This window comes from Oryctolagus cuniculus, chromosome 6 (genome assembly GCF_051225735.1).
Source record: "Oryctolagus cuniculus isolate XC-2025 breed Fujian yellow rabbit chromosome 6, ASM5122573v1, whole genome shotgun sequence".
In the NCBI taxonomy this organism is placed as follows: domain Eukaryota; kingdom Metazoa; phylum Chordata; class Mammalia; order Lagomorpha; family Leporidae; genus Oryctolagus; species Oryctolagus cuniculus.
Genome location: NC_142872.1, coordinates 18,823,624 through 18,836,825, shown reverse-complemented (window position 1 = coordinate 18,836,825; position 13,202 = coordinate 18,823,624). Strand labels below are relative to the sequence as shown.

General features: G+C 38.8%; 1 protein-coding gene across 2 annotated transcripts in view; it reads left to right on the top strand.

The window, feature by feature from the left end:
- The window catches only part of FBN2 (fibrillin 2), a 236,114-nt gene that overhangs the window by 62,293 nt on the left and 160,619 nt on the right, over nucleotides 1–13,202 (top strand). For both annotated transcript variants that reach the window (XR_016235341.1, XM_002710087.6), the window contains exon 6: nucleotides 1,900–2,097. Coding sequence is in view for 1 of the 2 variants with exons in the window: in XM_002710087.6 (XP_002710133.2) it covers nucleotides 1,900–2,097 (198 nt within the window). In the remaining variant the exon portion in view is untranslated. The remainder of the gene's footprint in view (nucleotides 1–1,899; nucleotides 2,098–13,202) is intronic.

The window sequence follows — 13,202 nt, the reverse complement described above, 5'->3', positions numbered from 1 at the left end:
TTTGTGATATAGGAAGTGTGCTTATTTATAAGGTTGACACATCGCCACATACTCTAAAGATTGTCTTTTACAAAAATGTGATTTGCAGCCAGCACATCTGCTGTTCTTATGTAGGGGATTAAAATGAGCTATTTTTGTTGAAGTTCAGCTGCAGAGTAACAGAACGTTAAACCAGCTTGCCAAAAGAGTTACCTGTTCTAGATTTCCTTTCTATATATTGAATGTACAAAATGTTGTCTTTGTCCTTATGAAAAGGCCTGGGTTTTCACATTAGAAACAGAAGTTTTGTTTGAAGTAGTGTTTTTGTCATACTGTAGCATTCAGCTCAGCATTTTGAATGTTTTATATTTAATATCTCAGTTTGCTTTTTTCCCTGTAACACTTTTTCATCAAAATCACACTAGCACTGACTCTTCCCGTTTTGAGTGTGAAATTGCCGTGTTCTCACAAAACTCGATCAAACCTCTTCTGTTTTCCTCCTGATGGGAGTGATACCATTTGTATTAGGGCTCAGCAGACAAGCTTGAGTGACACCTCATATTCCCAAAGTTAGTAAACTCTATGCACATAGTATCTATGAAATGAAAAAAATGAGCGACTTTCTTATGTATTTCTAGAGCAAATATGGATTACTGAATTCTTCAGTCCTCGGGAAACTGACCATTCTCTGATCTCCTGTGTCTCTCAAAGCAGCAGTAACATCAAAACTCAAAATGAAAATGGTTTAGTTCATGATGTAGTTCTGTTTATAAGAATGTTTAGCAGTCATCCAAAAGTTCCCTGAAGTAAATTACGGCCAAAAGCAGGATAGAGTAGAAATACCCCGCTTTACACTGTCAGCAGTGTGTAGCAGTCCTCTGTAAACTTCTAAGATGCACCTGAATCTCCTGAATGTTTTGTTAATGAGGTGAAATCTGTGTCAGTGGCGCTGGGCTAGGTCCTGAGTCTGAATTCTAACCAGCTCCAAGTGATGCAGATGTAACTGGTCCAGCTCCAAGTGATGCAGATGTAACTGGTCCATGGACCAGACTTAGAGATGCAGGGGCTAAATGGATTGTCCTTAATATTTGTGTATCACACATGACAAATGTTTGCTAAGGTTTAGCAGAGATGCGTGGTGGTACTGCCGCCTGCTAGAGAACAGAGATCACATCCTAGTGATTGACTTGTACAGAATCCGTGATGCTGGGCTGCCTTAGTGCTGACTGAGCTGACCAGGAAACAAGGAAGACTGACACAGAAACAGAACTCAGATTGTTAGAGCTAAATGGTGATAGGCAATTTAGACGGCCCTAATGTGTCTGTGAAGGGGAAGAAGTCTCTCTGTGTTGGTTCATTCTCATTTTCTGATTCTATGTCCTGCTCATCCTCATGAGAACAGGAAACCTTAGCTCAGTAAAGAGCAGGTGCCTTTCAGGTCTACCTGAGGCTTATCAGGGAGCTAAGGTGGAGGGGAGTAGCAGTGGCTGCAGTGTGGTGTCCCTGGGGAGCAACATACTTCGTTCCACCCTCTGGGCGGTGTGGCACACCTCATGGGGCCAGAACTTCCATTTTTAAAGAAAAGCCAGAAATAAAAATTTCATGTGAAATTTCCCAATTTTACAGTGTTGGCTACTAATTTAAATTCCTGAGAAACATTATTCGGGCCAAGAGAACACATCTGTGCACCAGATACAGCCCATGAGCCGCCCCTTTAAACGTCTAGTGTAGCAGGCATTGATTTCTCTCATCATACTTCTCACAATCGGAAGATTATGAACTTTCAAAATGAAACTCCCTGGGTTTTTATCTTCAGGGTCTTTGGTGAAGAGAAGCGGTCTCTGTTTTATGCGTTTGGAGGCACTGGTATGGGATTGGTGCGTGATCGTAAAACCTGTCTTCCTTTCTCTCACGTTCCAGATTACAGGACGGGCCCGTGTTTCACTCAGGTCAACAACCAGATGTGCCAAGGGCAGCTGACAGGCATCGTCTGCACCAAGACGCTGTGCTGTGCCACCATCGGGCGGGCCTGGGGCCATCCCTGTGAGATGTGCCCGGCCCAGCCTCAGCCCTGCCGCAGGGGCTTCATCCCCAACATCCGCACTGGCGCCTGCCAAGGTGAGTCAGCCGTCGGCCTGTGTGCTCCCTCCCCTCCTCGTCACTGCTGCTGTCTCTGGAGCTAGAGAATCCGACACCCATGGATGCAACCTTTGACACAAGGCCCCTTGCCTGGAGAGGCCCTGTTAACGAGGCCAACCACAGGCAGTTGGTTTATTGTTTAGCCACCTCGTAAATAATGCTGTTTCACTTCTTGACATTAATGGAAACAAGAGAGGGGAAAGGAGATAGGAAACACTGAGGGGGGAAATTCAATCACCATGTTTAAAATGCACAATACAGTCAGAGCATGTCTTTGTCCCAGCGGCATGACAAGTCCCACTTCCACCAACTGTATGTGTGCGGACACCTGGGGTCATGTGCAAGGGAGGAGAACGTGAAGGCAGGTGGCAGAGAGAAGAGGGCCACCCAGTCCCGGACCGATTGTTAGGAATGATGACTTCAAATACTCTGCGTGAACTCTGTCTGTGACTGCACTCACTTCAGAGCCAGTCACATTCTTGTTTCCAGATCTCCTGGGCTCCCAGCCACATGTGTTCATGCCCTCATCCGTGCATCGGGGCTGGAGGGTGCTGCGCCAGCAGCCTCCAATCCTGGCAGCTGAAAATTGTAGTTGCTGCTTAACTCTTGTGAGTTTTCATTATTGTCAGTAATTTTCATTATTATTATAGTGTCATTAATTTTCAGCCACTGCCTTCTTTGGCCCCTTCTCTGAACAAATACATATCAAATGCACTTTTAGAGCTTGGAAACATGCCATCTGAAGAACTCTGTTGAACATAGTGGTCTCCATACAACACAGCAGTCAAATCATAGGGAAGTAGAAAAGGCTTTGGGGTTATTTACAGAAATGATGTTGCTCATATTTGAGACAAAGGAAGTTAGTTTATTTGTTATAATTAAATCTTGTACAGAGTTAGACCTGAAGGCCGTCAAACTGACGTCAGTGAGCCAGCGTTGTGGAGTAGTGAGTGAGGATGCCGTCTGTGACACCAGCATAATGTGGGCACTGGTTTGTGTCCTGACTGTTGCACTTCTGATCCAGCTCCATGCTAATGTGCCTGGGAAAGCAGCAGAAGACGGCCCATGTGCTTGGGCCTCTGTATCCATATGGCTTCCACTTAGGCCAACCCTGTCCATTGTGGCCATTTGGCAAGTGAACCAGCAGATGGAAGATCTCTTTGTGTGTCTCCCTGTCTCTCTCTAACTCTGACTTTAAAATAAATAAGTAAATCTTAAAAAAAAAAAAAAGAAATGAAGATGTTACCCGCTCCAGTCCATGTGTGTGGCACACAAGAGACCCTCAGCCACCTACTGAAACCCCAGATGAGAGTGGGGGTCTGAGGAGCCCTGCATAGCCTCAGATCATTGAGTAGTAAAATACAAAAACTCTAAGTAGTGTGATAAGTTCATCTCTGACCGTAGCCTCCAAAAATTTTTGTTAAATTCCTAGTTTTATAGAAGGTAATACATCTGGAAGATCCCTAATCTACAAATGGAAAATTCTCTAAAATCCAGATCCTTTTGAATACCACATGTGACGCACTGTATAAAATTATCTTCAGTCTATGAGGGTAAGGCGTATATGAAACATCAAGGAATTTTATCCCCCAAGGTGCTTCATTGTCTATATGCACATATTCCAAACCTGGAAAGATTCCAGAATCTGAAACACTTCTGGTCCCAAGTAAAAATGATCTATATCAGAATGTTTTTCACTTCAGAACTGCACGATGCCCAGCGATGACTAGGCACCTCAGCAGAGTCAGCTTTGTATTTAATCACACTAAAAGACAGGTCAGCTCTAGGTTACAAGGTTTTTTTATTTTTTTGTAATTACAGGCCAGCTTTAATCATAATGATTGGGTTAATTAAATACTGCTGATTATGGATCATAAAATTCTTTATGTTTCATAATATATGCTAATCTGATTATCTACAGTACCTGATAATGCAACAGTTTCTTGTACAGGAAGATGCACCATCCTGTGTATTCTCTGTAGCACTTACTACACTACATAGGATTCCCAGATGCATATACAGAACACTGTATGACATATATAGGTCAGTATCTCAAAGATAATATACTCCACCTGTGTAGATTTTCTAAGTTAATTCTGACTGAATTTTCTGAAGTTACTTTCTGCAACTGGTAGTACTTACCACCTTCTCATGGTTGTTAATTTCCTTCCTTGCTAATTTTCTCCTCTAGCCAGAGTGGAAGCTCCCTGAGGGCAGGAATCTGCGTCTCTGATGTCTCTGAGACATTGGGACAGTTCCTAGCATGCAGTAGTTGTCACTGTCTTTCAAATGAACAAATAGAACCTAAGGTTGAAATACTTCAAAGCCCACTGTTTGATAGAAGGAACTGTAATAGGCTGAGGAAAGCCCTTGACTGCGACTAGAACATTCCAGTGACTGACTCACCCTAACTTCTGTGTTTACACGTTTGCTTTTTCACTTCGATATTTTATCAAAGAATAGTTTTTCTGAGCAAAATTATTTGAAAAATCTGTCATGTGATCTCAGATTTTTCTGAAAGTCCTTCAGGATTTAGTAATGTCTGAACACTTACTAATTTGATTTTGTTTATGCAGTGAAGATAAGATTTAGGCTCCTTTTGCCTAAAAACTTAATGACTTAACTCAGTAATGGGAACAAAATGAGATTTGTCCCATAGTTAAAATATCTGGTAAAGCAAGTTGCAAAGTTCTGTTTTATTTCAAAGTCATGGCATAGTCAGAAAGTTCTCAATTAAATACTAATCCTCTGTTCAGGCTATTTTAAGATTATATCTTACTGTGATTTCATTTTTCCCCTTAGAAAATTCCTAGACAGTTTCCCAAATACTTTTGCCAAATTAATTTGGAATGCAAGAGATGAAGCATGAAAAAATAACATACTAAAATGTGGTATAGACATGTCATACTTTTTTATTATAATAGTGCACATTTTTTAGGATAATTAAAAATTTTTATAGAATTAGAAATAAGTGTCAGCTGTGTGCATAATAACTTTAAGTGGCTTGGGGCCGGCACCATGGCTCACTTGGTTAATCTTCCGCCTGAGGTGCCAGCATCCCATATGGGTGCCAGGTTCTAGTCCCAGTTGCTCTTCCAGTCCAGCTCTCTGCTATGGCCCGGGAGGGCAGTGGAGGATGGCCCAAGTCTTGGGCCCCTGCACCTGCATGGGAGACCAGGAAGAAGCACCTGGCTCCTGGCTTTGGATCGGCGCAGTGTCAGCCGTAGCAGCCATTTTGGGGGGTGAACCAATGGAAAAGGAAGACCTTTCTCTTTGTCTGTCTCTCTCACTGTCCACTCTGCCTGTCAAAAAAAAAAAAAAAAAAATAGCAACCATGGAGAATGAAGAGAACAGAAAATTAAGGTGCCACTTAAAAAATTAAATTGTTGAGAAGTCATCATTTTTAAGGAATATTTGATATTTTGTACCTAAATAAGCCCTGTGAGAAAGGGACATGTTCCTCAGGTGCTGTGGGCTCAGTCCTAGGCATTCTTGACTGGAGAGCCAGGAGAGGCCTACGGCTTGTGCTGAATCCACGTTTAGTCTTCTCTTTCTTCCATTTTATTGTATACTAACAGACCAAAATTAACTCATTTGGCCTTAAAATGTAAGCTGTCATAAAATGAGTGAAATAAATACTTTAAAAGCAGCATTAAGCCCTTTTCCAAGAATATTTACAAACTTTAAACATGCCAGAAACTGCCTTGTGCATGGGATGTATTATTTTCTTACAAATAGTTTCTTCTTTTTTTCCATCTAGTGATGAAAAAAAATTACACTCATGAGTGTAATGAGAAGTGATATTTTATTTAAGATTAGTACTTGGCTTTGGGTCTTTCAGGTTTCCAATTGAATAGAGTATACTCAAAATTTTTAAAATATATATTAAAATAAAACTACTATCATTATTACTTATGTCATTTTTTATTTAGGGATAAGGCTTTTAAGTTACTCCAAATGTTTCAAAACTGAAGACATTGGCCTGTTAAATCCCATTTGTTACTTTATCCCTGACTGTAGCAACAGATCGATGCTAAGCCCCTACTCTGCTCCAGGTAATATGAGAAGCATGGGAGTTCATGCATTCAACACAGTCAGGCCCACGACACAGGCTTGAATAGACAAGTAGCACCACAGACCCTCAATCAGTCCCTGCAAAACAAAAGGCAGTGTATTGTTTTCACGCAGTGTTACTGTACAGAAACACATATTTCTTTAGCCTGCCTGGTCATGATCAGAGTAGAAGTTAATCTCAATGGAAACCAGGAAGATGCTTCAAGCAGGAAATGTTTTCCTGGCCTTTTGTAGTTTCCCGTGTGGATGACAAGGACCCAGTTACCTGCCTTTTGTTACCTCCCTCTGCCCTCCCCGATGAGTATGAGAATGCATAATAGAGGACAACGCAGCATTCTAAGAACTGGAACACTCAGGTAAAAGCAGTGATGAACATTTGCAGTTGGGAAGAACAGTAAGGAAACAATTCTGGACAAACTGGCACACAGCCAAACCCGACTGACATTAACTGATGGAACTAGAAAAAAAAAAAATGTTTGAAGATAAAATAGAATTGTCTAAAATAAATAAGGGCTTCAGTGTGCAAATTGCAAGGTATGAAACTTTATAAAGAGAGAAGGTGCTGAGAATCCCATGGCATGCTAAGGCAGAATCAGTGAGTGTTACTGGCTGTCTGTTTATGTAAGAAAGATCCCAACAGGTATCTGACTTCTCTAGAGCAACGCGTACAGCAGAAGATAGTGTGGTAGTGTCCCTGAGTCCTGAGTTAGTAGCATGTCCTTGATTTGATGTATATCTTAATAGGGTTACTGTAGGAACTGGTGTGATGGCACTGAGAGCTAAGCTGCCCCTGCAATGCCAGTGTCCCATACCAGAGGGTGGGTTCTAGTCCTTGCTGCTCAGCTTCCAATCTGGCTTCCTGCTAATGTGCCTAGAAAGATGGCCTCAGTATTTGAGCTCCTGCCACCCACATGGGAGATCCAGATGGAGTTTCCCGCTCTTAGCCTCAGCCTGGATCAGCTTGGCATCATGGCCATTTGGGGAGTGAACCAGCAGATGGAAGAGAGCTCTTCCTCTCCCTCTCTTTCATTCTCCCTTTCTCCCTCCCTCTCCCTCTCCTTCTTTATCATGGTGCCTTTCAAATAAATAAATCTAAAAAAAAAATTAGGATTGTTTTAGTTGCTCTGTGAAGGCTATTAGAGGGATCGCAGGAGTGACAGCAATGAAACCAGCTACAAGATGCACACAGAGGTATAGCAGTAGGTGATGGAGGCTGAGACCAGGGCAGTGGCGGAGGGAAGACTGGGGGCACATTTGGGAAGGAAGCGCTTGTTGCTGTTTAGGTTTCTGACTTTGACGGCTGGAAAGTGACAGTGGCATTTGTTGAGATAAGACTGAGGGGGAACCATACTCTGTTGTTTTTACTGCACATTCAGAGGCCTACAGGTAGTAAGTCAACAATATTGACTTGCATTAGTGTTCAGTGATTCATCATTTGAATTTCTGGAACAGATATTCTGGCTTAATATCTGATCATGCAGACATCAAAGAGAAATAGACATTATTTTGAGCAGCACTTAATCTGATTTTTATATAAAAATAAAATATTCTTTGTGTGTCTAGAAAGTATATGAATAAGAACTTCCATCTTGAAAATGGTTTTAATTTGGTGGTAGGAAAAGTTAAAAACACACACTATCAAATTTCATAATAGCTTTTGCATCCCTTGGTTTCCACACATATAAATTAAATTAACCAATTTATATGCCTGTATCACTGCATGCATTTTCCTATATTTGAACATGACCTAAAAATGATGTTAGCACCTCATGGAAATTTATATAATAAAATAAGCTTAATCTTTTAGGGTAAGTTTACCAACAGAAGTAAGGAAATAAGTGAGTTCATAAACAAAGGTTTGCAAGATTATTTACATCTTTAAATACGCATGGACTGAAGTGATTATTTAAGGTTTAAGTTTCATAAGATTAAATTTTAGACTATAAAATCCTTATGTGTGATTTGAAGTAATTCGGCATTTAAAGAAATAAATACAATTGTGCCTGAATTGAAGGGATGAACAGAAATGCATCTGCACAGTGTTGAGTGGTGGAAAGTCATTTGCCCAGTACTGGCTGCCTACGCTCAGGTTCTGAGTAGGGAGAAATCTGCATCCTCTGAAAGTCTGAAGCTTCCAGTGCTTGTTTTTATAGAAAGTACTTACCATGTGCTTCCAAGTCCAAGTTGGATACTTACATAGTATATCTTAAAATTTTCCTTTTTTATCTTAACCTCTCACATGATCTGCTTGTAAGAAATTAGTTCAGTATAGTTATGTGGTGTAGGAGACTTTACTAATAAAGCTTTTCTTTCTTCTTCCATGAAAATACTTTTGAGATTATTGCAAATTATGCCATGTAATGTTGGATGACTTTTTCCTTTGAAAAATTACTGAATCTACTAAACATATAGTCTAAGGTTTTATGAATAGAATAAAAGGATTTTTAGATCTGGCCTTACTTTGTAGCTTGTACTGTAATATTCTTCCTCTAATTCATCTGGCAGGGAAAAAGGTGTCCAGGCATGTTTCATACCACACTGTAATGAGGCTGGGCATGCAGTACATTGTACAGTAATGAAGTTTGAAATGTCGTGAATTAAACTGTTCAGTCCTTAAACATATTTGATTAAGGTCAGTCTGATTTTAGTTACATCAGTTGGCCTTCAATAAGACCCTAAAATCTAATCTCAGCACAAAAACTTTGGACTGTTGGTATTTTATAGATATAGCTAAAATGAGGAGAAATAAGGATGCCAAGCCCTTTCATAGGCTTGAGTTTTCTAACTTAAACCCAAAAATATGCCAGTCTCTGGGCCTACTAAAAAATAATAGGGTTGGTTGATAAATACCAATATGGAGATACATATCCACAAAATATTTTTAATTGAAGAAAGCTGGGTGCAGAACCACCCTGTGTAGAAGGAGCTCCTGGTTGCTGAATCCATTCAGCTTGTGTGTGACGCAAAGACTGAAAAAACAGACTGCTAACTTGTATCAGTGATTATGTTTTTAATTTTCTTCTCTGTCTGCTGTTTGTCTCAATGGGATGTACTATTTTATCATTTAACATGTCACATTAAGAAATCTGTTACACTAGCCTGTGTGCATGTTTGATAAGATTATAGCTGAGTCACATAAGCTGATGTATTTATTGATAGGAAGTGTTTATTTATTATAAACATCTAGTACATCATTTGTTCTTACAGAGAAAGAATGTAAGGGAAATTTATATGTATATTAAAATAAGTATGAAATGAAAGATCAAAAAGTAAATACAAGATTTGCCCAAATCACGTACAGGGTGTTAGCTATAGTTTTGTACACCTTCTCTTTATCAGGTTGAAGATCCTTCCTTTCATTCCTGATTTACTGAGGTTTTCTAAATCATGACTTAGTGCTTAGTTCTGTCACTTGTATTCACCATCAGTGAGATAGCACATGCTTTCTCTTCTTAAATCTGTAAATATAAGTTACACCGATTGATGTTCAAATGTTTAAGAAGAAACCCTTAGGAGGCAGGCATTTTGCCTAGCAGTGGGATGGTGGTTAGGATGCCCAGGTCCCGTATCGGAGTTCCTGGTTCAGTAATAATTCCAGCTTCCTGCTGATGGCTCAGGTAATTGGGTTCTGCCATCCACATGGGTCACCTGAGTTCAGTCCTTGGTCCCAGCGTCAGCCCAGCCCAGATGTCTCATTGTGAGCATTTGAGGAGTGAATCAGTAAATGGGAGCTCTCACTCTTATCTCTTTGACTCTCAAATAAATAATTTTTAAAAACAATTTTAAACTCTTAAACTCCTGAGATAAACTCTACCTGTTAATCTTGCATTAATTTTTTGTATATTGCCACAGTTGATTAAGTTAAAATTTTATAGAATTGTTGTGCCTTTTGTTGTGTACTTTTTTTAAGATTTTATTTATTTATTTGAGAGGTAGATTACAGACAGTGAGAGGGAGAGGAGACAGAGATAAAGGTCTTCCTTCTGCTGGTTCACTCGCCATAAGGTTCTTTTGGGTCTCCCACTTGGGCCATCTTCTACTGCTTTCCTAGGCCATAGCAGAGAGCTAGATCGGAAGTGGAGCAACTGGGACTCGAACCAGCACCTGTATGGGATGCCAGCACCAACCTCTAAAAAAACAAAAAAAATTTATTTGAAAGGTAGAGAGAGAGAGATATAAAGGGATATATTCCATATATATATATATATATATATATTCCATCTGCTAGTTCATTTCATAAAAGGCCAAACCAGCCTGCAGTTCCATCCAGGTCTCTGACAAGGGTGTCAGGGATGTAAGTGCTTCAGCCATTTTCCACTGGTTTCCCAGGAGCATTAGCAGGGAGCTGGATAAGAAGTGGGGCAGCCAGGACTCAAACCAGTGCACATATATGGGATGCTGGCATCACAGGTGGCAACTTAACCTGCTTACCACATGCTAGCACCTGTTTAGTTGTTCTTGAGTAATCCGTGATATTTGTACCTTTCAAGAAATGTATACATCTCATTTAAATTAAGAATTTAGTTCATTAAGGTTGTTTATATGGTTTCCTTTGATCTTTTCAATTTATATGGAGTCTGTAGTGATAGGCTTATTTTCATCTGTTGTGCTGATAATTTCTTTCTTCTTTGATCAGCATTAAGATCTATCAGTTTTGCTGATATTTCTAAAAAGCCTGATTTTGTAGTCATTAATAATCTGTTTTATATGTATAGTTGTTATTTTCTTATATTTACTTTAGATTTAATTTGCTTTTCTTTTTTAGTTTCTTACTAAAAACTTAGTTTACTGTTTTCTTTTTACTGTTTTTCTTAGTTTACTGTTTTAACTTTCTCTTTTTATAATTTAAGAATTTTAATTACTCAGATTACCTTTAAGAACCACTTAAGCTAAATCCCACAGATTTTGATATAGTATGCTATCATTTTCATTTAATTTAGAATTATTACAGTCTAATTTTTCTGTGATTTAGTTTTTGATTCATGTATTACTTCAAAGTATATTATTTAAATTATAAATATTTCAGAGTGTTCTGAATGTCTTTCATTATTAATTTCTAGTTTAACTTTGTTATGTTTAAAAACATACAGCAATACTTTGGAATTTCAGTCCTCTTTTATAGTTAATGGAACTTTTAGATGGCCTCAGAATATAGTCTCTCTTGGTAATATTCTGTGTGCATTTGAAAATAATGTGTGTTCTGCTAAAGTAGAGAGAAATGTTATGTAAATGTCAGAATAAGTTGTTTGAAAGTTCAGTTTAAATCTTACATGTCCCTACTGATTTTCAGTCTACTTGGTTGATTAGTTATAACAAGAAGTAAGGAAATTGCCACTATAGTTGTGGGTGTGTCTGGTTTTTTTTTTTTTCAGTTTTATTTCTAAAGTTCTGTTTGCTCCAGGTATTCAGTATTTATGTGTATAATGTTTTATATTGTTTTGTAATCAGTACATACACATTTAGTAGTATTATTTCATTATAAAATGTCCATCTGTATTCATGGTAGTATTTCTTCATCTGATGAGCACTTTGTATAATATTAACATTGGAACTCATTTATTTTGATTAATGAGTACTTAATATTATTTTTAGTCTTTCACCTTTTAAGCTGTCAAAGGGATCTCATTTTTTAAAAATAAAAGCTGAGTATCTAAACCTTTTAAATTTGATTATTTATACATGTTTCAGAATTATGTTAATGAGTTTAAGTAAGTATTATACTGTGTCTTGTCCATTTGTCCCATCTGGTTTTTGTTCCTTTTTCTCTTTGCCTGCCTCTTTTTAGACTGAGTATATTTTTGTGTCAAATTTAATCTCCTTAATTGGATTATTAGTTATATCTCTATATTTTAGTGTTTGGCTGTACGTATTTAACTTACCATGTCCTATTTTCAAATAGCATTATGCCATTTCACTCCTGCTGTAATAACATGACAATAGTATTTTTGCACCTCCTTCTTTAGTGCCCCATGCTATTGTCATACTTTTTGCTTCTATGTCTACTGTAACCTCTAAAATATGTAGTATTATAGTTAGCAGTTACCTCTAAGTTTGCTAAATAACATATGTACCATTTTCAGTGCTTTCCTTTTTGTGTGTGTGTAATTTCAACTTCACTTCATTTTGCCTGAAGAACTTCATTTAACATTTCTTGTAGAATCTCAAATTTTGTTTGAAAAGGCTTTATTACAGTTTGTTGAATTTGATTTTATTTGTATTAAGGATTTTTCCCTAAATATATGAGATTAGTACACAGTTTGAAACATAAGGAAAATAATTGCAATGTCTAAAGTTGATTAAATTTAAATTTAGGATAAATGTCAGCAAACTCAAGAGTAATACTGTTTAAGGGATATGGATAGATTATTTTCAGATGAGGGAATAAAAACCTGATATCACTAGTAAGTGTAGAAATGAGAGCTGAAAGAACCGTTAATGCCCCTTTATAATTATTAGGGCAGAGATTGTGACATGGAGTAGTAGTCTCACGTTGGCAGGGAAGGGGAACGCAGGCCTCATGAACAGTAGGTGTGTGTAGACCACTCTAGGTGTGTTGACTGCTAGTAGTGTGAGGACTGCCACAGGCACTGCGAGGAACCTTGGCCACTCTTTGATCCTATCAACTATGTGTATCCCCTACAGCCTGCTCATTCTGCTCTGGGTCCACAGCGCAGGGTTAAAGAGCGTCTTTGAGTCTTCAGCGTCCATAGCACTCATCTCCATCAAGGGGCAGAGTGGGTCCGCTCCTTGTGTCATTCACTGAGGTAGTGAGACCAGGTGCCTGCCTATCACCGGGAGAATGAACGGATTACAGAGTGTTCTGGGGCAAAGCACTGCAACAGATGGTGCACGTCACAACACAGATGGAGGTTAAGAGCAAAATTCCCAGAGAAAAAGCAAGCAACAAAGCTAGATCTGTAAGATAATACTATTGACAAATTAAAATGTATGAACACAGAGGTTCGTTTCCCCTCCCCTCATTGCCTTGAGAACAGGTGTTTGTTCTTTCA